The sequence below is a fragment of the Pteronotus mesoamericanus genome, unplaced genomic scaffold (genome assembly GCF_021234165.1).
Source record: "Pteronotus mesoamericanus isolate MK-2021 breed Mesoamerican mustached bat unplaced genomic scaffold, CSHL_Meso_final scaffold_45, whole genome shotgun sequence".
In the NCBI taxonomy this organism is placed as follows: Eukaryota; Metazoa; Chordata; class Mammalia; order Chiroptera; family Mormoopidae; genus Pteronotus; species Pteronotus mesoamericanus.
In genome coordinates, this window is record NW_026555317.1 from 5,587,743 (window position 1) to 5,615,297 (window position 27,555).

Genomic DNA, 27,555 nt, shown 5'->3' on the forward strand with positions numbered 1-27,555 from the left:
ATAAATCCTGAAAACATGATAATCAAAAGAAGTCAGACCAAAGAAGACACATATTGTATGAGCCCACTGATAAGAAATGTCCAGAAGAGGCAACAGAAGGTAGGTCAATGGCTGCCCAGAACTGGGGCAAGGAGGAATGAAGAGTGACTTCTAATGGGTATGGGGTTTCCTTTTGGAGTGATTAAAAAGATATTCTGGAAGTAGATAAATGGTGACAGGTAAATGATCTTGTGAATATACTAAAAATCAATTATATTTAAGAGTGTTAATTTTATCTAAATTTACAAAGCAAAGCAAAATAACAAGCTGGGGGAAATAATAAAAACAAACACATAAGGGGGAAAAAAGAAAAACAAGATTCTTTGAATAACACTCATCTGGAGCATCCAGGCAGCCCATATCGAATCCCTGCTAGAGCCTTCTGACAAGCAGTTTTCTTAGGATAATGTTATTTCCTCGGGCCATCGGCCCATCTGCAGACAGCCCTCACTGTTGATCAGTTCTTCCTTACATCCAGCTGGAAACTTCTACTTCCTGATTATAGATTGTCCTCTTCAGAACAAAAAGAACCAGTCAACTATTTTTTTGCTTTCTAAACAACTGAAATATTATTGAGACTGTAAGTTTTTTTTTCTCTCAGCTAAACATACTCGCTTTGTTTGACATGGTTTTTAGTCAAATCACCATTTTGGCTGCTCCCATGTTTAAACGCTTTGCTTTGTCTATACCCTTTCTATAAGGATGGTCCCAGGAATTGAACGATATACTCCAGGCCTGGTCTGACTCATGCAGAGTAGACCAGCACTATCACCTTCTATTAATTCTATTAATGTAACTCAAATTACATTCTTTTTTCTTTTGGTGGCCATATCTTACTATACATTCATACTGAGTTAATTGACCACTAAGATACTTAAGTTTTTTCCCACTCATGCTGTTTTCAATATTTGTCTTCTCAGAACTGTGCTTATAAATCTGATTAAATTAAAATAAAAATCCAAGTATCGGACCATATACCTTGTTATTTCATCTCATTAAAATTAGTCCATTGCTCCAGTTTAAAGGATGATTTTGGATCCAATTCTATCACCCAACGTATAGGGTGCAGCACAAATAATGCCCCTTTTTTATTACAAAATCATAAACATGTAATTCTGTAACATAACAATATCACACTCAAGCACACCATTAAACATTTCAGGTGAAATGTTCAAATTAAAACTCCAACTTATTACACCCATATTATTACCCTACCAACCACACTCAAGCACGCCTTACTTCAGCTGGCCCCTGTATTTGCTATATCTTTCAATTTTATATTAGGTACCTAACTGATAAGCATGTCTTCTGTTTCTTTAACCAAGTTATTCATTCAATGTAAAACAACATAAAGCTAATGGTAAGCTGCAATGCTTTTTTCTTAGAAAGTTTCCTCCAGATTAATATGAAACCATTACAAACAGTAGCAATTCATCTAGCATCCAACCTATATTCTATCTTGCTCACAGATCTCTGGTGAGTGTCCTTACCCAAACCACACAATCCACAGAACTGGATCTACTGCACTCCCCTGTGCTCCCTGTCCAGAGACCCCCTCCCCAAAGGAAGATATGATGGATGTTGATATGACACGGTTTGTCTTTCTTCAACCTGAAGGTAATTTGGATCCCTGCTTATTCACCCAAATGACTATACAACAGCTAAAAATGTAACTTCTACAAATAGATAATATATTAACACTCAAAGAGCAAAAAACAGTAGACAATTATTTTCTACTAGAGTCCTTATTCCCTGTAGGGATCCCTCTCTCTTTCTCTTATTCTTTCAGTGTTTATTTTTTTTCCAGGCAAAGTCACACAATATGAATTACGTACATGTACACAATTCTTACAATCTCTGAGAGACGTAGGGCTGGGTTACGGCCTCTATTTGACAAAAAATCTGAGTCTAGGGGGATTAAAACATCACACAAGACCTTGACTATAAAGGGCGGACAATTTTTAAAATAATTTATTTTTAATTTTATTTATTGATTTTAGAGAGAGAGCAAGCAAGGAGGAGGGAGAGAGAAACATCAATTTGTTGTTCCACTTATTTATACATTGATTGGTTGCTTCCTGCATGTGTTCTCACTGGATGGAGATCGAACCTGCAACCTTGGCATATCAGGATGATGCTCTAACCAACTGAGCTACCTGGCCAGGGTGGCAGGAAACTTTTTTAAAATGTAAGTTGAATACCTGTATTTATCCTTGCTTCATTCTAAAGCCTTAAAAAATGATGTAAAGTATTTGCTTGTTAAAAGGCATAAACTAAAGACTTCTACTTCTGGGAAAATAAAGCAGATATACTTTACTCCTCCTGCTACTAAGTATAACTAAACACTTTGGACATTATATACAAAACAAATGTAATAAGAAGAATGTAAAATATGGGTAAAAGAAGGCGGACTGGCTAGGAATTTTGGGACCCAAGGAATGATATGGTACTGAGTTGCCTGCGTTTTGTTTTGTTTTGTTTTTGCTTCATATCCAGACTGAAAACTAATGAAGCTAGCAAGCTGAAAACACCAATAGGCACAGACAAAAAAAGCCCCAATGAAAATTTGGTCTCTCTAGCCAAACTCAGGAAAAGTGGCAACCTAGTAAGACAGGAATTTGTATATACTAACTCTTCCACTCCAGCCAAAACCACAGAAAAAACTGGAGCTTCTCCCCCAGCCATGCCAGCAAAGGCCACGTGGGGAGCCTAGACTTCCATCCTTGTGAGGTTACAACATATCACCCCCACCCACCCACCAAAGTTGGTAGTGTTACAGAAGGCTGAGCAGGGAGTCAGGACCTTCCTCTCTGCAGGAGATAAGGAAGTGCTCTTCAATCTCTCACTGGAATGGTGCAGAGGCCGCCAAGTGGAGAGTCAGGACTTTCACCACCACCAAGCTGAAACAAGGCCAACTCCCAAAAAGGCCACATGAAGAGCAATAGCCAGGTACTCCTACCTTTCCAACCAGGAAGTATCTGTGGAAGCCAACTGGGGAACTTGAACTTCCACCCAGAGACCCAGTGGGAAATCTGAACTTCTATCCCCATTTAGTAGTAACAGGAAACAACCCCTTAACCCCCATCAATCTCCTGCCAGAGCAGAAACCAGTTAAAACAGAAGTTTATCAAAGAACTAGGAAGATCTCAAATTAAATGGAAAAAAAAAATCAATAGATGCCAATACTGAGATGACAGAGATGATAGAATTATCAAGCTACAATTTTAAAGCAGTCATGGAAAAATGCTTGAACCAGCAACAAATATGTTTGAAACAAATAGAAAGCCTCAGCAAAGAAATAGGAAGTTTCATAAAAACTACTGAAAACCTAAAGAAGAACCAAATGGAAATTTTAGAACTGAAAAAGCAAAAAGCTTGGTGGATAGGGTCAACAACAGTATGAAAGGGTCAGTGGAAAGAGTCAGAAAACTGAAATATAAAACAATAGGAATTATCCACTATAAACAAAGAAAGCAAACACATTAAAAAAAAAAGAACAAAACAAATATGCCTGAGTCCATACTGATATAAGTAAATAAATGAGAAGAAACAAAATGTCTTTTGCAGAATTCTAAATGATCTATGTAGAAACACCACCTTCAAGAAGGGGAAATATAAATCCCCTTCTTGAAGGGGAGTAAATTGTGGTGCCTATAATGACTTTCTTAAAAAAGAAGAAGAAGAAGGGAGGGGGGAGTAATTTAGTAGTGGCGAAACCTGACAAACATTACCTCAGCCAGGTGATCAAAGTCAGTATAAACACAGAAAATCATAATTATGATATGTACCCATATGATGTGATAAAAATAGCACTTCAGCTCTGTTGTTTTCCTCCAAAATGATAACCCCAGTCTAATCATGAGAAAAAAATTAGATGAATTTGAATAGAAGGCATCCTACAAAATACCTGAGCAGTACACCCCCAAACTGATGGTTACCAAAAACAAGGAAAGTCTGAGACACTGTCACAACTAAGAAGAGCCAAAGGAAACAAGAATTAACTGTAATGTGGCATTATGGATGGGAAAAGAAAAAAAAATGTTACATAAAAACAAAGAAAATATGAATAAACTATGGACATCAGTTAATGGTAATGTAACAAAACTGTTTCACTAAATTGTGGTGAATGTACCATACTAACATAAGATGTTCTTAGGGGAAATTGGGTGTGGGGCATATGGAACTCTCTGTATTATCATATCAACCTTTCTCTAAATCTAAAATTTCTAAAGGACAAAATCTATTAAAAAAACAACAACAAAGAACAGAGCCTCAGGGGACTGCATGACTGTAACAACAGAACTAATATTCATGTGATCAGAGTTTCCAGAGAGAAAACAGAAAGGCAGAGGGACTGGAAAAATACCTAAAGATATAGTAATTGAAAACTCTCCAAATTTGGCAGGTAAACATAAATCTACAAACTCAAGCAGCTGAAATAATCCCAAACATGATAAACCCACAGAATCTACACCAAGATACATCATAGCAAACTTCTGAAAATAAAGACAAGTGAAAATACAAAAAGCAGTCAGAGGAAAATGATATATTACTAATATGAGACCAAACAATTTGAAAAACAGTCAGTATCTCATCAGAACCAGATGCCAGAAGGAAGTGGCACATTTTTAAGTCTTGAAAGAAGAGAACTGTTGATCTAGAATCCTATGCTCAGCAAAAATATCCTTTAGGAATGAAGGGGAAATCAAGATATTCTCAGATGAAAGGAAACTAATTAAACTTATGACCAGCAGACCTACCCTAAAACAATGGCTGAAGAAAGTTCTCTAAACAAAAAAGAAATAATAGTAGAAGGAAATCTTGACACACCAGGAAGGACAAACACAGTAAGAAAAAATATGGATAAATACAACACTAATGTGGCCCTAAATATGTGTAGAAGAAATATTTAAGATAAATATATTATAAATGGGGAAGTTAAAGGAGGAACTGATGGGTAAGACTTCTATACTTCACTTGATTTGGTAAAATAACACCACCAATAAATTATAGACATTGTATGTATTATATTAACTAGAATAACTACTTAAAAGCTATACAAAGAAGTAGGCTGCAAGCAGATGACAAGATGCTCAATATTACTAAGAATCAGGGAAATGAAAATCAGAATCACTATGAGATAGCACCTCATTCTTGTGAGGATGTCCACTGTTGGGGAAAAAAACAGAAAATAACTGTTGGAGAGGATGTAGAGATATTGGAACATTTGTGCATTATTGACAGTAATGTAAAATGGTATAGAACGTATGGAAAACAGTATGGAGATTCCTCAAAAATTACATTATCTAGCAATTCCACTATTTGTATATATCCAAAATAATTAAAAACAGGATCTCAAAGACATATTTACACACCCATGTTCACTGCAACATTATTCACAATAGCCAATGTCCAATGACGGATAATGGCTAAAGAAAACGTGGTATATACATACAATGGAATATGACTCAACTTTAAAAAAAGTCATGTCATGTTCAACAACATAGGTGAACCCTAAAGATATTATAATAAGTGAATAGAAGGACAAATACTGTATGATTCCACTTATATGAGGTAAATAGAATAGCCAAACTCAAAGAAGCAGAGAGTAGAACGATGGTTGCCAGGAGCTAAAGGAGGGAAAATGGGGAGTTGCCATTCAGCAGATATAAAGTTTATAAAGATATAAAGATAATAAAGAATAACTATTCTAGATGGATAAATTCTAGAGATCTGCTATATAACACTGTACCTATAGTTAAAAATACTGTACACTTAAAAATGGTTAAGATGGTAAATTTTAAGTTATGAATTTTTGACTACAATAAAATTATTATTAAAAGAGTAAAATTAAAAAAACAAATTTTAAATTTTAACTTAAGAAACATAAAAAGAAATCTTAAAAATTGAAATAATTGCTTAGTTGAAAATCTATTAAACATCCAAATAAGTTGAAATCTATGTCCACACTAAAGCCTGCACACAGATGTTTATAGCTGCTTTATTGTAACTGTAAAAACTTGGAAGCAACTAAGATATCCTTCACTAGATGAATGCATAAATAAACTGTAATACATCTATACAAAAAAATATTATTCTGCTCTAAAAAGAAATGAACTATCAAGCCATGAAAAGACACAGAAAACTTTAAATGCATATTATTAAGTGAAAGAAGCCAATCTGACAAGGCTACATACTGAATTGTACTTAATAATTTCAACTATACGTTCTGAGAAAGGCAAAACCTATCAAGGCAGTGCAAAAAAAAAAAAAAAAAGGAAATCAGTGGTTGCCAGGGGTTGGTGGGAGGGAAGGATGAACGGGAACAGCCCAGGGGATGTTTAGGGCATTAGAAACGATTCCTTATAATACTACAAGGGTAGATATATGTCATTATACATCTGTCAAAACCCACAGAATGTACAGTACCAAAGTGAACCCTAATGTAAATTAAGGACTCCAGGTGATAATGATGCATCAATATAGCTTCACTGATTTTGACAAATGTATCACTCTGGTGCTGATGTTGATAGTAGGACAGGCTAGGCATGTGGGGGATATGGGGTACATGGGGACTCTCAATACTTTCCATTCAATTTGCTGAGAACCTAAAACTGCTCTAAAAAAATAAAATCTACTTTTAAAAAAATACAAAGAGATACATTCAAAAACACTACAGATAAATCCAAATGGAATTTTAAAAAAAGTTCAAATAACCACAAGAAGACAGAAAATGAAAAGCAGAGAGAACAAAAAGAAAAAAACTAAAATAGAAGATTTAAGGGCTAACTTATTGGGACTAACACATAACTACATTAAATGTAAATGGTCTAAATACACAATTATAACACAGGCATTGGCAGAGTAGATTTAAAAATGCAATCCATCTATTTGCTGACTATAAGAACTCACTAAAAAATAAGACAATAAAGGCAGGTTGAAAGTATTACAAAAGGATCAAAAAATATATACCATGCAAACTTGAATCCCAATAAAAAAAGGAGTAGCTTTATTAATATAGACTTCAGAATAAAGAACAGTACCACAGGCAGAGAAGAACACTATAATGATAAAAGAGTCAATCTATTAAGAACACATAACAATCCAAAATGTATATGCACTAAACAACAGCATTGCACAACATGTGAAGCAGAAACTGACATAACTGAAAGAGACAAATTGCAATTATATTTGGAGATTTCAACAACTCCTCTCAACAAGTGACAGAACAACTAGACAAAAATCAGCAAGGCTATAGAAGAATATAAGACCATGAGCTGACAGGATCTAATCAACATTTATTAAATACTTCACCTAACAACAGAATACACCTTCTTTTAAACTGCCCACAAAACATATATCAAGAGAGGACACATCCTGTCATAAAACAAACTTCAATTACTTTAAAAGAAGTGAAATCATATAAAGTGTGCTCTCCAACCACGATGGAATCAAACTAGATATCAATAACTAAAAAAATTTCCAAATAACCAGAAACTAAAAAATATACTTTCAGGTAATCCATGAGTCAGTAGGAAGTCTCAAGGGAAATAAAAAATAAATTATAACGGAATGAAAAATAAAATACACATATCAAAATAAAGCAGTGCTGAAAGGGAAATTTATAGTATTAAATGTATATAATAAAAAATAGGAAAAGTCTCAAATCAATAATCAAAATTTCCATCTTAAGTACCTAGGAAAAGAAGAGCAAAATAAACCAATGGAAGCATAAAGAAATAAGTATAATAATAACCATCAATGGAATTGAACATGGAAAAGTAGAGAAAAATCAATGAAACAAACTGATGGTTGCTGAAAACACTCATAGAATTGGCAAACTTCTGACAAAGAAAAAAGAGAGAATATAGAAATTAACAATATCAGGGATAAAACAGGGGCTATACCACAAACCCTGCATGGATCAAAGGATAATAAGAGAATTGTTATTATAGAATTACTAACAACTAACTCAACATGCATATATATGACAACTTAAAGAAATGGACACAATTCCTCAAAAAGACAAACTATCACAATTTACCCAATATGAAACAGATAATCTGAGGAAACTAAATTTAATAACTCCCCCCCAAAAAATCCTGCAGCCCAGATGGTTTCACTGGAGAATTCCACCAAATGCTTAAAGAATGAATACCTATTCTACAAAATCTGTTCCAGATTAGAAATAAAGAGGAAACACTTCCCAATCTATGTTACAAAGTCAGAATTACCCCGATAACAAAATCAGAAAAATAGTAAATATAAATATTTAAATATATATTTAGTAAATATAGTAAAAATAGTAAATATATATCTAGAGAGTGAGAGAGAGAGAACGAGAACATTATCCTTCATGAATATCAATGCAAAAATCCATACCAAAACACTAGCATATAGAATTCAACAATATATAAATATAATTATAGACCATGACCATGTGGAAATTTTTGCTGAGATGCAAGGCTGGTTCAATATTTGAAAGTTAATCAGTATAATCTATCATGATTAAGGCTAAAAAAGAAAAAAATCACATGATCATATCAATCAATGCAGGAAAATGAGAAAGTCAAAGAAGATGAGTCAATAAATCTAACAACAAGAGAGACAAAGGAGAGGGGTCTAAACCATAAGTGGGGATCTCCAGCCTACAGCACCAGAGCCCAAAAAGTACACAAATAACAACTAGCTGCGAAAGGTGGCAGGGTTGCTCTCTGCCAGAGACAGGCGGTTGGTGCCACAAAGAGCCTTTTAAAGGACGAATGCATACATTTTTATTTGCAGCCACTTACCCTGGTCTCTGGCAAAGGCAGGGGCAGAGTGGGCTAGAGACACCTGAGGAGAGACTGCAGAAGGAGGCTTTGGGGAGAAAAATGAGAGAGTAGCCTGCAGGATCCCAGTGCTGATTCCTCCCCCATATGGCAACAGCCATCTGGCTCAGGCAGACCAATCCCCTGAGAGGCAGGAGTGTGAGAGGACCTAATAACTCTGCCCCCAGAAAGGACTCTGCTCTACCCTGTGGTGTCTAAGCCTGATTGCTGAGTGCAGAGTGATTAGATTAACAACTGAAGGAGATAGCCACCGACAGTAGATTCCTGGAAGTCTTGGAACAGACTGTCTAAGGACAGATGGGGTCAACATCTGACATCATCAGAGGCAGATCCAGAAAGAAAAAACAGCAGTCTCCTACCATAGAAGTTCACACCACAAAGTCAGCAAATCAAGACACATCAATTTAAGAAGCAGAAGCAAAAAAGAAGAGTCTCACAAATAATGAGTAGACAAAGAAACACCCCCTCGCCCCCATCAATGGAGGAATCCCCAGAAAGAGTACTAAATGAAACAGAGGTAAGTAAACTATCAGATACTAAGTTCAAAACAGCAGTTCTAAGGAAGTTCAATGAGCTCAGTGAGCTCAGAGACAATTACAAAAAACTATAGGGAAACTATGAGGAACTTACTGCAAACTATATCAGCATGACAAAGGGCATAGAAACTATCAATAAGAGACAAGAGGAAATGAAGGATACAATTTCTGAACTGAAGAATACAGTAGAAGGAATCAAAGCAGGCTAGATGAAGCAGAGGATTGAAATGGTGAGCTGGATGATAAGGTAGAAAAAAGCTCCCAGAAAGAGCAAGAAAATGAAAGAAGATTCAAAAAGAATGAAGACACATTTAGGGAAGTGCAGGACAACCTGAAACATAATAGTATCTGTATCATAGGGATACCAGAAGGAGAAGAATAGGAGCAAGAGAAGCAAGGGATAGAGAACCTGTTTGAAAAAGTAATGATGGAAAACTACCCTAATTGGAGGAGAGAAAAAGGCACACAAGTCCAGGATGCAGAGGGTCCCATTCAAGAGGAACCCAATGAGACCCACTCCAAGACACATCACAACTGAAAGGGCAAATATCAAACACAAACAGAGAATTCTAAAGGCAGCAAAGGAGGAATAGGTAGTACCATACAAGGGGGCCCCCATACAGCTAGCAGCTGACTTCTCAACAGAAACACTATAAGCCAGAAGGGAATGGCAAGAAATATTACAAGTCATAAAAAGCAAAGGCCTGCAACCAAGACTGCTCTACCCAGCAAGGCTATCAATTAAAATGGAAAGCGAAAGAAGTAGTTTCCCAGACAAAAGAAGGCTAAAAGAATACGCCTCCACCAAGCCAGCATTGCAAGATATGCTAAAGGGACTGCTTTAAGAAGATGAAGAAAAAGAGTCTATGAATATCCAATTCCTTCCACAGTCACCAATATTTGATATTACCAAGCATTTTTAATACTTACTAATCTGACTGTGACAATGATGTGTTATTTTAGTTGTTACTTTATTATTTGTTGAAACTAAACCTGTTTTTGTATATTTCTTGCCTGTTTCTATTATTTTCAAGAAGCTTTAAATGACTTTTTGGTATTCTTTATCCATTTTTTGATTAACTGTTTATAGAATTTTTTCCCTAAAAAACCCCCAAAAATTATTAACCCTTTTTTAGATGTGCTGCAAATACTTTCTTATTTTATTACTTGTCCTTTCACTTTTTTATATGTATATTACTATATAGTCTTAAATGTTTAATATAGTCATATTGTCAATATTTTACTTTATAGCTTCTGGGAGTGAATATGTTACTTCAGGGTAAGAAAAATATTAGTTTGTATTTTCTCCTAAAACTCCTTAGATTTTACATATTGATTTTTAACTCACCTGAAAATTTTTGTACAAAGTGTAAAATAGGGATCTATATTTGTTTTATTTCAAATAATAGTGGTCCATGCACCTTATTTGTTGAATAAGCCTTATTTTCCCCACTGATTTGAAATATCAATTTAATCATATATTATATTGTTAGACAGATATATACATTTGTTTCTAGAATGCTCATTTTATTTCACTGATCTACTTGATTATTTCTGTGCTGGTGTCATGTTGTTTTATTTGCTGAGACTTTATAATGGATTTAAATTTTTTAATATTTTATAATGGATTTTCACATTTAAAAAATAAACAAAATCAATCTGCATTAAAAAAAAAGAAGAAAGAAGGAACACCTACCTTTTGCGACAACATGGATGGAACTGGAGAATATTATGCTAAGTGAAATAAGCCAGTTGGTGAAAGACCAATACCATATGATCTCACCTATAAGTGGAATCTAGTCAACAAAATAAACTAAAGAACAAAATAAACCACAGGCATGGAAACATGGAGCAGACTGAAAGGGACCAGAGAGGATGGGGAAGGAGGACAATGGTGGAAAGAAGGGGAAAGGACTACACAAAGAACATGTATGAATGACCCATGGACATGGACAACAGTGTGGGAATTGACTGTGGGAGCGGGGCGGGAGCGGGTGGGGAATGGGTGGAGGAGGGCAAAGAGGGAAAAATTGAGAGAACTGTAATAGAACAAACATGATTTTGAGGAGAGGAAAAAAAAAGAGGCAAAGGGAATGCCTAGGAAATTCCTATATAACACTATAAATTTGGCCTAGAGAGCAACCAATCCAGAATCCATCAAGTCAGAAGACACAGAGATCTCTTGAAGAAGATAAAATAAACAGAATAATAAATGTGTTTAAAGGTACTAAAATAATGACAAAAACAGGAAGAGTTTTGGATTAAATTGCTGCAAAGTATGCAAAAAACTAAGGCCAAAAATCCCCCCAAGACACTAGACAATTATTAATTCCAGGGAAAAGAGTTATACAGGAAAGGAATAGTAATTACAGTCCACTAGGAAATTCAGCAAAATAAAACGAATAAAACTAAGACTAATACAACTAATATACTGCTAAAACTTTCTGCTATTTTGAAAGAATAAAAGATGAGAATAGTTCAAGTATTTGGGGAAAAGGACATGCAAAGGATGAAAGAGCAAAATTTTTGCTCTCCATAGTATGTAATGCCTAAAATGGAAAAAAAAATTCAAGAATTAGCAGTATCAGCATGTTAGTTAGAAATATATCAAATGACTCAACTAAAAGGGGTTTCCTTGGAACCTTGAAATGGCATAGGAAAAAGTCCTTGTGGGTATTGCTTGATGTTTCTTGTAACGAGTTTAGTTCACCTATTTGAATATTTAAGTTATCAAAAAAAATTTTTTTAATTAAAAACAGAACTCTCACAGCTAATACATGGCTGGACCAGTACTTGAACCCACATAATTTTTTTTAATCCTCACCTGAGGACATGTTTATTGGTTTGAGAGGAGAGAGAGAGAGAGAGAGAGAGACATCGATGTGAGAGAAACATTCATCAGTTGCCTCCCTTCCTCGCCCTGACCAGAGATCAAACCTGCAACCTAGGAATGTGCCCAGACCACGGATTGAATCCACAACCTTTTGGTGTACGGGACAATGCTCCAACCAGCTGAGCCACTCCGCCAGGGTAAAGCCCCATAATTTAATTACAGATCAGGTCCATTAATTTGTGAGCTCCTAAGAGGCCAGTGTCTTCTTAGTACCTCTATTCCAATGCCTGCCTAGCTCGAAGTAAGCCCTCAAACGAGTGTATGAATGAATGGGAGAAAGTTCAAGGATGGAATTACTTTCCTAACAACAGAAAATGAATGAGAAGGGCATTCCAAGCAGAGGAAATAACAGAAGCAAAGATAGGAAATGGAGTGTAAGAACTGAGCAAGAAAGGGGCCAAGTGGAAGAAGGAGGAATAAGAAGCATCCAGAAAACCCACAGGGAAATACAATGAGGATGGTCTTTTGGAACTGTTGGCAGGGGAGTGGGAGAACACTGGTGCCTTGTGGACAGATTCACGTGACCCCAAGTGTATGTATATCAGCCTTAGGGACTTTTTTGTTTGCAATGATGACAGCAACACTTATTGATAAACAGTTCCTTCCCAAACAGCTCCAGCTTTCTGGAATCCAAAGTAGTACCAGACTCTAAAATTCTGAGTTCTTTCAGTAGCTCAACTACAGTACAACTAGTTACTCTACACAGCCACAGAAAGGGCAAACCCACAGAGGATAGGCAGGGGCAAGCAAAGCCTGGTAGAATACCTACAATGCCACCCTCATCCATTTTTTGGACCTCTTCGCAAATGCATTGAAATACAGAGCATAAATCAATCATCATCTCTTGATGAACCTATGCATCTACTATTACCATTACTCATACGTTCATTTCATCCAAAGTTTATTAAGTATTTACTCTACCTCAAGCAGTGTACTGGAATATAAAGTTTCTAAATTTAAAGAACTTACTTCTTGATAGCAGAATTATTTATAACATAACAAGATAAACAATATAACTGGCATTAACAAAAGTACTGTGGAAACATGATGGATTAAAAAACTATTTAAAATTTTTTATGTATAATGTTAAACAAAGGTGAAAGTAAGAGGCAACTCCAACAAACATACATACACCCACACTTTGCCTTGATCATAATCAATTCATTGCCAACCTTGTTTCTCTTCTAAATCCCCTCATTAACTTTAAGACATTATATGATTTGATGCATAAATACTTCATCATAATACCTCTAACAGATAGGGACATTTTCTTTAAACATTATAAATATATATCTTGAAAACTGAGTAAGTTTTTAAGATGTATGATATAATTAACATGTAATAAAATGTACAGATCTTAAGATGTTCAACTGAGTTCTGACAATTGTGTAACCACTATCCAAAACAAGATATAAAACATTTCTATGGCCCAGAAAGTTCCCACGGGTCCTTTTCTAATCAATTTCCTACAGCCAGATAACCACTTTTTGATTTTAATTATCAAAGATCATTTTTTGCATGTTCTTAGACTTTTGCAAATGACATCATAGAGTAAGAAGTTTCTAAACCAATAAAAGGGAAGAGCATTCCAGGTAGAAAGAAATACATGTACCATATAAAATTGTGTGGAAAGATATGCTCACAGAATGTTGAAGGGCTCAAGAGAGTTGAAAACTGGCATTGGTAACCAATAGAAGACCAGACTAGAAGAAGAAGCTTGTTGGCAAGCTAGGGTTTCCATATTAAATTCCACAGTTAATTCTGGGAATCATGTTGTGAAATAAACTTTCTCAATGCCCAAAACTATTTTTCTGACCTAAAAATACATCCGTTCTCTCAATAAGCTCCTTTCTCTTTAACCCTCCAACTGAGGGTGAGCAAAGCAAGAGCAGCATCCTAGGGCCCAACGCAGTTCACTCACATCCGGTGCAGAGGCCACCTCAGGAAAGGGAACAAGCCACTGTTGTCTCTCTTACAAGAGGGCACAGTCTCCCTGCCCCCCACCCTTTTTAAATAAGCAGTCTCAAGTCTGAGAAGCAGCCTTACCATTATCTGGATTTCTCTCTTGCACACCTGGAGATCGTGCTCATTGTTGACAAACATGCGTTTCAAGGCACATTTCATTCCATTGCTTGTCCTCACCAGAAACACGATAGCAAATCCACCTGTGAGAGAAACATATAAGCTCTTCTGAGTCATGGTCAAAGAGTCAGGTAGATGACTGTGCTAACTCTCGTCACTGTTGATGGTGTTGAGGCCACTGTCAGGTCTTAGGCCCAGCCTGGTTTAGAAGGCGTTCTTAGATTCCTAGGACTCATAGGTATTATTTATGCAATTGGGTGGCAGAAACCAGAGAAATTGTTCCTAAATACCAATCCCAGGAAAAAGGAACAACAGTAATTATCTTCCAAAGAACCTACAAAGAAACAGTTGAACAAATAGATGACAGGAAAAAGCTAATTACATTCCAACTATTGTCCTAGGCACTTTGAGATCCCACTTAATTCTAACTACAATCCTGTGAGGCTCAGTGTTACTTTTCCCTTTAAGGCAGTAATTACTAGCTGAGGTGTTCTTTAATACTTTGAATTTGTCACACCTTAGTGTTCTACAAATCCTTAGAACTCCTAACCTTGACTTCACTCCCCAAACACTGTATTAGGTGTTTGGTGAGATTGTTAATAGGGGTTATAGTTAGATAAGTGCTGCAAAGCTGTCAAAGTTGAAAGCCTTGGGATAAGCAGCACCGATACTGGACACTTAGTCCATCTGCCTGCTTGTGTAACTTCATAATTTACCTTGAATTATCCTCTACATTGAGCCTGCATAGCAAAAAGTAAAAATAAAAGTCACCGGGTTATGTTTTGCACAGAGGTGATCACTAACTGGATGAAGGTGAATGCAGAGAGGAGTCATCGGTAAGGGAACTTGAACTGAGGTTATGGCATTAGAGTGAGGCTAGCAGCCATATGCAAAATTGATATAGAGCAATAAGCAGAGGTTATAGAGGTCTCAGGCCTTAGATATGACTGGGTCCTGACCGCCAGTCTAGTTCCTGAGGACCAGTGACTGACTGTCGATGTTCACAGCATTTCCTATTGTACCTTTACAATAACTATTTCTTTTTAAGTCAGCTTGAGTAAGTTTCTGTTCCTTAAAACCAAAGAAAGTTTTAATCATAAAGCACTGTTGCATGTTTTCATAAAATACATATATAATTCTGTGTTAACATTTTTTAATGGGTTCAAATGTTCCAGTGTGTATTTTGATAATGATTTACTAGAGACCACATGTTTGTATATTTCCTGTCTTCAGCATTCAGATAAACACTAAAATTTACCATATAATCTTTATTTTAAATTTTTATTTCAAATTTTTTTTATTTTTCAATTATACTTGACGTATAATACTGTATTAGTTTCAGGTGTGAACCCCATGATTAGATATTTATATAACTGATGAAGTGATTACCTGAATAAATCTTTCATTTTAGCTGTGACCTCTTTAGTCTTTCCATCTCAATAACATTTTCCATTTTCTTATAATACTTTTAAGCAGTGGTCCCCAGCCTTTTTGGCACCAGGGAGCTTTTCCCTCGCTCGCTCGCTCGCTGGCCACTCATCTTCTGCTGTGCAGCCTGGTGTCTAACAGACCACGGACCTTGGCCCAGGGGTTGGGAACCCCTGCTTTAAAGTATACTTACACTGTTCAATTGTCAATTGTAATTCTAGAGTTTTGAGTATTACTGAAAAAATTTGTTTTAAACTCTCACATGCACTCACAAAAAGAGGTCTTACTACACATACACTAAACAACAACAAAAACAACAAACCCCTCAATTTTAGGATGCACATTTTTTATGTTTCAATTTTTAGAATTTCTGAAATGTTCTCATAATAAATATGTACATTTAATGAAGTTCTATTTATCTTACTTTTTTCCAAAAAAGCTATTAAATTCATGTGTCTTATAATCAAGTAGAACTGCAGACAATGACAGTATAAATTATAAAATTTCAATGTATATTTATACCTGTTTTATGACCAAAGTGGGTTTTCATTTCATAGGTATTTTGAATTTTGAAAAAAAGTCACAGAACTACAGACTTTGTATCAGCAGTACTTTCAGAGAACATTAAGTCCAAGCATTTTGCTTTATGGCCAAAGGAACCTAGGGAGGCTTAAGGGTCCCATGGCTAACTATGGGCAGAACCGGGAAGAGTGTCACTCCCTGATTATTCAAAAAATATGTTCTTCCCACTTCATTTATCTTAAAGAAAACTGAAATACCCCGGAAAATGCCGGAAACCAAAAGTTGGGAGAACAAAAGTTGGGAATGGCTATTTCCTACAGTTCTGTGAGGCATGACACCACTAAAAAGAACAAGGCTGTCCTTTCAGAAGCAAGTTGATGATGCAGCAATTTGAGATAACTGCCACCAGATGGGAGCAGTGTACTTTCCTTTACCAGGTAACACAATGACCTTTCCAGCCAGGACAGAAGAAATGAGTCAGACGCCTACCACTTGATCTAGGCATGCACAACTGGCTGAGAAGAGCCAGCCCAGATCCTCAGAACCCATAACCGTCATAAATCTAAAGGCAGAGCAATGAACCACCATGACTAATACAGACAGGACCATGTTTTAAAGCATCTATGCCCATGCAAGAGCTTATTTGCAGGTAGCAGCATTTAAATCAAAGTTCCTTGATCATTAGATTAAAACTGAAGCCTGATAGGATTGTCAATATAAAAATGTTGGCCATTATTACTATGTTGTTGACCAACAGAGAAGTAAATTACTAGAAGGTAAAGGGGAGATAGCACCTCTCAAGATACTTCTTCAGCACAGGTCTACCACATGGATCAGGGTAATAAGATTCTCAGCCACAGCTAAAGAGGATTCAGGCCATTACAAAAGGCAACTGTAAGACTGTCAACAGAGATGCTCATTTCAGATTGCATTGTACCCCAAGAGCCTGACTAAATGAAAAAAATCAAAGCTGAGGTGGGGATGGTTAAACAGAGGTAAGAAAAGCTAACATTCAGTAGAGCCTGTACCAGTCTCTGTCTATTGCCATTTTTTGATACAATAAAATAATCTCCATGATTTTACTCAAGTGCATTTCTTGGATAATCCATGAATTTACTGAATCACAACGGGAAAAAGAATCTGATCCATTATGTGAAGTAAGCAAGTAAAATAGGCAAGGTAACTGTGGCACGTACACACTTTTGCCTATTAGATATGTAGGAATTTTTTTTTAACTTCCACAAAGAAACACGTTTTCTCTCACTTTCCCTAAAACATATAGCACTTGGTCTAACTTTCTCCTAATTTTTGATGATGTGAATGTGTACGTGCTACTCATTAGGACAGAGATTTTTGTCTGTTTGGTTCCTTTTTGTACAGTCATGTCCTAGATTAGTGCCTAACATATCAAGGACACTCCAAATGAATTACCTTTCCTTTTAATGTTACAACAGAGAACAGAAAAGGCTACAGAGAGTGGTGGAGACTGTGGGAAACTAAAACATACGGCCCGTGCAAAGGAACAGCTACTACATATTTCCAACTATTTGTTATCATGTAAGAATATGGACCCAGTTTTGTCCGATCTAATCACTTCCAAAGATAAACTGGAAACCCAAAACCTTAGGTGAAATCTTCAGATTTAAACACTGGCAACAGGTCACAGTTTAAATTAATGCTGGACAGGTTGACACTGTAGAGGCTCAAGAAAACACATCTGGGAGGCTTTAGAGAGTCTCTGAGCCTACAGTTTTCCATATCTAATCTAATCTAACCCCATCATTTTATGGATGGCCAGAGAGGGGAAGTGACATGCCAGTGTTACACAAAGTTAAAAGATGACTTGCAAATAAAATCCAGAATATATACAGGGTCTGGCAAAAATAATGCCTGCTTGAGTATGGCTGGTAGGGTAATAACATGGGTGTAGTTGTTTATACTTTCAATGTGAACATTTCGCCCAAAATGCCATATGGTGTGCCTGAGTGTGATATTGATATGTTACAGAATTACATGACTACGATTTTGTAATAAAAGATTCTGTAATTTTAAAAGGGGTGTTATTAGTGCCGGACCCTGTATATTATCTCATATATTGGTTATCACAGTTCCACGCTGCCCTGAAGAGAAGTTTATGGAATATTCCCCACAACCCTCAACCAGCATTTATATGTGGCTTTATACATTCTGGAGGGCATGTCAACATAAACAATTTCATTTATATTTCCACAATAACTAAATGGGACAGGTGAGCTACATATTGTCCCCATTTTCCCAATAGGAAAGAGTTAAAGAGATATTAAACTCCTTTCATAAAAACACACAGAGCTTAGTTCGTGGTAGAGCTCAAAGTAGATCCCTCATCTTTTAAAATCAACTTCACATATAATACAATGCACCCTTTTAAGTGTACAGTTTGATACATTTCCACAATTGTATACTTTTGTAACCATCACCATAATCAATCCATCACTGCAATCAATTCCTTAGTCCTCTTTGTAGGCCTCTACCCCCTCCTTCTCATACCATCTCAACTTCTGATTTGCTTTCTGTCCCACAGATTAATTTTGCTTTCTCTAGAATAAACCAAGCCATATAGTATGTACTCCTCTGTCTGGCTTCTTTCGTTCAGCATAACATTTCTGCAATTCATCTTCATCATTACATATGTCAGTATTTTAGTTTTTTTAAACTGCAGATTAGTATTCTATTACATAGATTTCCCACAGTTAATTTATCCATTCACCTGAAGGATATTTAAATTATTTCTAAGTTTTGGTTATATTATAAATAAAATGTCCATACAGAAGACCTTTCTGTGGACATAGGTATTTATTTCGCTCCGGTAAATACTTAGGAATGGAATGGCTGGGTCATATGGTAAGTGTGAGTTAAACTTTATAAGAAACTGCTTACCAGCTCGCCACAGTGCTTGTACCATTTCATACACCCAGCTGCCACACATGAGACTTTGGGTTTTTCCATATCCTTACCAACACCTGGTACTGTTGTTTTTTTATTTTAGCCATTCTAGTGAGTGTGTAGTGATATTTTTTTTGTGGCTTTAATTTGCATTTCCTTATAGAGGCTTCATCATGTGAACTCCTAGGATTAGCTGCTCCCACCATTTTTGTGGTAAAAGGCTTTAATAAGCATAGGATCATGGAGTCACCAATGAAATTACTGAAATTACCTGGACCTCGACTTCTAATGCAAAGATGACAGAAGTGCCTCCTTCTCTCCTGATAGAAGGCAAGTGAGAATTTGTAATACACAGAGGGGGGATTATACCATCTCTAAAATCTCTTTTTACTCTGACATCAACAAAAGATCATGGTTATCAACATCATTATCATGACTGACACTTTTAAAATACAACTTCCTCAGAAGGCTGATCATGATATTCAATATCAGCAATGGGGCTTCCTCCCCTCTCTTCTTCTTTCCCTTCCTCCCTCCCTCCCTTCCTTTCACCCCTTACCCAAGGATATGTTTACTGATTTGGGGGAGAGAGAGAGAGAGGAAGAAACATCGATGTAAGAGAAACATTGATTGATTACCTCCTGTATGCACCCTGACCAAGGATCACAACTTCAGCCTAGGTGGGTACCTCGACTGGAGATCAAGCTCGCAACCTTTTTTGGTGCATGGAACAATGCTCCAATCTACTGAGCCACCTGGCCAGGGCAGCAATGGGGCTTTTGAAAAAGTAAGTGTAGTACCTCTTCTGGCTTTGTCTCAAATACTGAATCATGCTAAATGACACCAGGCCCCAGGGACAGCTCTAAATGAATCAAAACATTAGTTACTTCCCCTTCGCAAGGAAAAGTGAGGGATGAGGGAAGTAAGATGAGCAGGAAGGGAAGAAAACACACCAAACTGATGATTTGAGTAGTGATGCGCACAGTGATGGGAAACAGCTGGGCAGACAATGAGAACAATTAGACCATGAAATAAAGAAGCCCATCATGGTGCTGAGGCAGGGTTTCTGAATTTGCTGCCAGAGAAGTTTTGGTGGATATTTTAAAATCGGGCCTAAATTCAAGGCACTAAAATGAGAAAACCTTACCCAGATCCATACTCTGTCCCTGTCTTCCACTTTTCCACCCTACAGACTTTGTTTCTCTTTTAGAATAAGTTTAACTCAGTGAATGCTGTTTACTTAATGGAGTTCCTCTTTGAATTACCTAAGGAGAAATGAGCATAAAATAAAATTGAATTCTGAGGCTCTTCTAAAGAATCAGATGGAGAACCCAGTTAAACTGGAATTTGTCTAGAAGATGTAAAAGAAAGGGTAACACTGGATAAGTTACTGGATCCCTCTGGCCTTCATTTCCTCAATTGCAGAAATTAAAACTAAATTAGTGGTGTTAAAACTCAGTTCCATAGAGCCCTAGGACTACAGCACGTACGTACTTCAGTGGCCCCATGATGAAAAAGTGACGCCATTTAAGGGTGGAATTCTACACACAGCTTCCTTTTACTGTTTGATATTAATTCTGAAAAAGATGCTAGGAAAAAAAGGGGGTGACAACTCTGTTTTAAAGGAGAATAAAAAGTACACTGAGGATATTCTGTAGCTTTATATAAAAGTATTTTTTTTAAAAAGGCTACACCACTGCAAGTCATGAGAACAGCCCTTACCTACATGCCTCCTGCAGATATAAATGTGCACAGGCAGCTCCTAGAAAAGGAGCGCAGTGGCACTATACCCGCTTTTCATTGAGACCACATAGCATTCCTTTAGAGTCCAACAGGACAGGTCCAAACCCTGGCTCAGGCAAGCCGCAGTCTCTCTGAGATCCTGTCCTTTCACAATAAAGAGCCACTGAGATCCCCCTCATCGCTTTGTGAAAGATTACATGATAAGCAAAGCACTTAACACACAGGAGATACATGATGAATATAGGTGTTCCCTTCTTACCTCCGCTCCCACCCTCCAAAAAATCCTTTGTATTTGTATGATACCTGACTTATCATAAAGTTCTAAATCTGGAATATCTTCTTGAGATCAAGGGCACAAATCCATATGCCTATAAGGGCCAGAGAGATCATCTAAAGGAGGGAAACAGTCCAGGTATTATATAACAAAACATACACAGGGAGTCCACTGACACAGACTCACTGTCAGGGAGCCGCAGTTACTGCACAAACCAGAAAGTGCACATCCCAATTCACAGGGAGCCATTTCTCAACTTCAGTCAATTGTGGCCATGGTGGAATGTGGGCCGAGGGTTGCCAAGTTTTTTGATTTCCAGGAGAGGCTGGATCTTTAGGTAAAATCTCCTGATTTTTACACCCAGGCAACAAACTTTTTAAAAATCTCTTCATACCCTATGCAAGTTAAGGAAAAGTTATTTCTAGGTTAGGACTGTACTAGACAATAGCCCTGCTCCAATCTTAATGGGAACCTTGTAAAGTAAGCAAGGCACTGATTATACTCTCCACTCTACTTGGAAACAGAGGCACAGAGGAAAACCTAAGCAGACTCCCTCATTGTGCCACGTAGTGGCAGGCCCAGAGCTAGAATCCAGGCATGCCAATTCCTGGCCTTCATCTTGGTCCGCCCTCTCCTCCTGCCATTCCCTCCCTTCAGCAGCGCACCAAGAAGGAACATCTCCACTACCGGGGAAGGTGAGAGAAAAGAGACAGTAAAAGGGAAGGGAGGCTGACCAAAGTTTTATCTCTCTAGCTGACCAGGTGGAAGAAAGTACTCTCCATACAGTGAGAACTTGGGAGCACTGCCTGCAGTGTCTGTGAACTCCCCCATAGGGAATGACAACCAAGAGGCTTGCAAATACCCTCCTACTATATATTCATATTGAAGACACTTTGCCAAAAAGTTTCAAAAGGAACAAAAATTTTCAAAACTTCTTCAGAACAGATGGCAAGGAGCAAATCAGAGATTTCAGAGGAGAAAAGGTCAATCTGAAGCATTCGTCACAGTGGAAACTTGGGGTTCGTTTTTGAAACATTCATCTCTCCTTACTTGCCTCAAATTAAAAATCCCCATGTGCCAGTTTCTTCTGGGGAGCATGTCGAAGCAGCCCTTCCCCCAGGCAGAAAGGATACCCAGATGGGGAGGACTTGAGGTATTCAACTTCCTCTCTCCCCATCAGGAGCTGTGGGCACAAGTCAGAGACTGGCAAACTGGCAGTGGTACAGAAACCTCAACGGAATCCAATCAAGGCCACAGCCCAGCTTGAACATGGGGTGGCTGGCAACTGGTTCTTCCTTACCAGGACTGCAACAATTGAGGAGCACGTCCAGGTCAAGGGGCTTGGCAAGAGTAGTCACCAAAAAAAGAAAAAAAAAAAAAGTCCAGGGAAGTCACTTGCCTACCTGGAACAAAAGATTAAGAGTTTTAAGAAATCTAGCTGGCTCAGACACACCAGAGGCTTTTGAATTGCTGCCTGTAGAACCACTACAAATTGGGCCTGGCCTGTCAACAGCTAAGACCCACCAAAAGAGGGCATTTCCCAAAGCTACCTGGCCCACCTTTCCTGTACTGTTACTGTGGGGTTAACTACCTGGCAAGTGTAGAGAGAAATGGTCAGAGATATCAGTAGGACCACATTCTTTGTTCACTGAAATCCATTGAGTAGCTTCCTGTCAGACTAAGCCATTTTCTATTCTCTGTAATGGTATGATCTTTTAAAAAACAGAAATTGAATATCGTTCACACTGCTTGAAATTCCTCAGTGGCTGCTCGTCCCTCTCAGAATAAGACACAAATGCTGATGATGGCAAGCAAGGCCCTACGTGACAGGGTGTGATCTCTCAAGGCCCTACGTGACAGGGTGTGATCTCTCTCTCTAGTGTCATTCAAACATAACAGCCTTCCACTGCTCTCTCTGTTCCTGTCATACTCACCTGCTTTCTTCCTTCAGGTTGCTTATATTCCATCTTTCCTAAGGATTTTTGTGCATGCTTCTCCCTTTGTCCTATTCACCTCATTCTTGGCCTGACCACCTCCTACTCCTTCGGGTTTCAGGCTAAATGTTACTTCCATAGAGGAGCCATCCCTCTATGGAAGGCCCCCCTGCCCTCTTCTTCTGATTAGATTATATCCCTTGTTATACACAGCACCCTATACTTTTCCTTCAGAGCACATCTGGAGCATATTAAATATTTAGGTGGGTAATTCCCAGTTTGATGCCTTATGTCCCTGAACCCTGTAGACTGCACAAGGGCAAGGCCAATGACTGACTCACTGTGGCCTCTGTCATCCAGCAGAGTGCTTATTACTTTAAAAGTAATCAAGTGTTCGTTATACACTGTTTCCCTAGTACTGTAAAAAATAAGCGCCCCCCCCCTCAAAATGCAAAAAGCACTATACAGTCCAGTCTTTCAGGAGATTAGAATCTAGTATGGGACAAAAGGGACACACTTTGCAAGAGGGCCGCTCCATGATAAGGTAGTCTACCCTCCAGAGAAAAACCCAGCACAGCTGAGAGCAGCATGAGACTGGAGACCACTAGACGCTGTCCCGGGACAATATGTGCAAGGTGCAGTTTTATGGAGAGCTTTACAGAAATTTCTGTGCCGTCACAGAGTGACACTTGTATGTACAATCTCTTCTTTTAAAAATAACACTTGAGCTGGACATAAAAACACTCTTCAGTTGAGAGGGAAAAGAAATCAAATACTGCCATGCTCAATCCTGTATCCATCCCTCACCTGAAGGAGGGGAAGAATCTCTTGGGCATGAACCATCTCAGCCCGCTAAGCCACTGGTGCCAGCTATCTTCTAAGAAGTGGTTTGCACGGATAGAGCAGCTGAGGTCAGCCAGAGGGCGCAGCATCCATGCCCAGATTCGCCAGCCCCCCACCGCAGACACCCAAGCTCTGGCTCTAATCATTTCCACCAAGACTTGGTGTGTGTTACTGGTCCACATTCTCCTAAGGTTTTAACAAAGACAAAGCCTGGCTGGCATTCTCTAGGCTCTCAATTTTTAATTCCTGCGCATTCTACCTTAACTTCATGCTTCAAAGCTTACTTCATTTTCTGGACTTACCACCTTTGTATTAAGATCAGGTTAACTAGCTGTGTTCCAGAAAGAGCATCCTGTTCCAAAAAGAGCCTTTACTAGTGTGGTGATTTGAGCTTAGCAGCCAGGTTAAAAGCTGGTCTTCTATCCTACTGAGATATGCACTGACATCAAAAGTACATGACATCTTGTTTAGCTTTTGTTAGATCTGGTTTCCAGACCCAACTGCTTTAAACAGGCCATCCTAATCTGTTTCAACCCTCCTAGTTGTCAGAGGAGATGAATTCTCATCCTGAAATGCAGGATGACATTTTCTCAGCTCCCAGCAGTTAATTCTAGAGCATTCCAATTTAACTTCATGCTAAAGCCTTTCCTCTGAGGTTCAGGATATCTGACTGTACTACCCTCACCTTTATCCGCTAACCCCTAGGTCATGATCCCTCGCCCAGTACCAATTCACAATCTCTTCCCCATCCCAACTCCTGCCATCCCCCAAAGTGACTTCACTGAGTCTTAACAATTCTATCCCCTGAACCTCTCCAGGATGCACCCCCTTTTCTCCATCCCTGATGCTCCTTCATACTTGCCTCTTTCCTTAGGACTAAAGTAGGGCCCTAACTTTCCACACCTTGGATCCTTTCTCTTTTAAAATTCATATCTAAGAACTCCTCTTAAAAGCATTCATTAGTTCCCCAAAGCCAGAAAAAAGACCAAATTCCTTAACACAGTAGTCCTAAGAACCTTTGTATTTTTCCCCACTGTTATGAAAAATTCTAAACACACAATAACACTGAAAAGATTATACTGCAAACTTCCATATACCTACCACCTAGTTCATAGTTGTTAACATCTGTCATACTGGTTTTACCACATATTTATCATCCATCTATGTAAACATCAACTCATCTTATTTTTTATGCATTTCCAAGTAAGTTACAGACCTCAGTGCACTTTACCCTAAATACTTCAGCCCGCATTATCTTTAGTGTTCAGATTTCATGCTTCTTTTGAGGGGGTAGGGTAGAAATAAAATCTATTTACAATGAAATGTACAAATCTTGAATGTATTATTAGGTGAGTTTTTAAACTGAATTTATTGGGGTGACATTGGTTAATAAAATTATACAGGTTTCAGGTTACAATTCTATAATACATCAACTGTATATCATATTGTGTATTCATCATAGATGAGCTTTGATAAACACATATACTCATCAAGATATAAAGTCATTTCATCGCACATAAAATTCCCTCATGCTTCTTCCCAGACAATCCCACCCTCACATCCCCCCTAGAGCATCAACTGTTTTGATTTCTTTTCATCTTTTACTAGTTTTTACAGCTTTAGAACTTCACATAGAGTACATGCATTTTTTGTGTAAGGATTTTTTACTCATCATAATAGTTTACATTGTTGTGTATAGGGTAGTTAGTTACTTTTATTGCTGACTATTATTTCACTACTGGAATAAATCTATCTATCCTTTCCCTTACAGATAGACATTTGGATTATTTCAAACTTGGAGCTATTATGAAGAAAGTTCTATATGCATTCTTATGTAAGAATAAGAGTATAAGGTCTGGGCCACTGGGTAGCTGTATTTTTAATTTTTTAAAAAGATTTTATTTATTTATTTTTAGAGAAAGGGAGAGAGAGAAACATCAATGTGTGGTTGCGTCTTGTCTGCATCCAACTGGGGACCTAGCCTGCAACCCAGGCATGAGCCCTGACTGGGAATCAAACCAGAGAGACTTTGGTTCACAGGCCAACGTACAATCCACTGAGCCACACCAGCCAGGACTGCACATTTAATTTTATAAGAAATTGCCAGACCTTTCTCCAAAGTGATTATATCATTTTATACTCCCACCAACAATGTATGCCACTTGTAGACCCTTTATAATCTGAATAGTACCCTGTCCTGGTCCAGTTTACCTCCTAATGCTCTCTCTTCCTCTACCACCAAGCTTTCAGAACTTGAACCTTTTTGCTGCTTTATATTCAGGAGGGTTATGCACACTATTCCCTCTGACTGCAATTTCTTGCCCAGTTGTCTGCTTGATAAAAGGAGTTTAAGATTGTTACAATTATGCCTCTTCTGTAACATCTCTTTCCCTGACAATCAACCCCAGGCTTTCATATTATGGTACACATTTAGCCAGTTCCTCTATTATTACATTTATCACAATGCATTATGATTATCTGTGAAATGCTGCTCTCTCCACTTAATAGGCGAAGGCAAAGGAGGAGCCACTCTTTTCTACCGTGGTAGAAACGATACTTGTTATGGTATCATAATACTTACGACATACTATATGACACTTTATAAAGTATTTTTATGTCAAGTATACCATGCATACTTCATAATACTTTAATGTTATCATTAAATACCAGTTTAAGGACTTTGAATACTGAGAAACCTCAGGACAACATTCTACATTGTTTTGTAGGCGGCACACTTGAAAAATGAGTCACCAAAGAAAATTAAAATGGCAAGAAGAGCTTCTTACTTCTCTTGGAATCCTCAGGGCTTCCAAGCCCTGCACCCAGCACAATACTTGGTGCATAGTAGATAATTAATAGAGTTTCATAAATTAATAGCAAATCTAATAATGTTGTTTCCCTGCTTAGAATTCTCTAGCTCTCAATCACCTACAAGATAAAATCCCAACCTAATTTGGCATACAAGGCACATCATAACCTGGAGCCCACACTGAATTGAGTGCCAGGACAGCATCCTCCAATGCCTCAGTGCTTTTGTTTGTATTCTCTGTCTGGAATGCCTATCATCTCTTTAATAAGTAAACCTGTAACTGTTAAGTCCAAGTGTAGCTCAAATCAAGACTTCCATGTGAACTTTCACCTAACAGAACGGCCATCTCTACATTACTTTCTTACGCTGATTATCTCTCACTTGTCTGAATACCATTCTTTCTCACTAGGACTATACAAGGTCTGTCTGGGAAAAGTCCAGCCATTGTTAATATAATGAGAATGGTATGCATGATATGGATGTAACCTGGCAGCCAAGGAAAGTGGACAAGAATGCACATGCATGAACAATGATGACTTCACTGTACTAGTCAATGGGGGCAGTAGATGCCATTGAATGATAATGTGTACTGTGTGACCATAGCATTCAAAATGACTAAGCAAGTAGAGCAACAAATCTGCATCATATTTTGCACTAAGCTTGAACACTATACTGTGGAAACTACTCAGATGATTCAGA

At 37.8% G+C, this 27,555-nt stretch overlaps 1 protein-coding gene across 6 annotated transcripts in view; it reads right to left on the reverse strand.

Moving 5' to 3' along the window:
* AAK1 (AP2 associated kinase 1) overlaps nt 1-27,555 on the reverse strand; it is a 167,592-nt gene that overhangs the window by 81,257 nt on the left and 58,780 nt on the right. For all 6 annotated transcript variants that reach the window (XM_054593491.1, XM_054593493.1, XM_054593492.1 and 3 more), the window contains exon 3: nt 14,346-14,464. In XM_054593491.1, the coding sequence (XP_054449466.1) occupies nt 14,346-14,464 (119 nt within the window). The remainder of the gene's footprint in view (nt 1-14,345; nt 14,465-27,555) is intronic.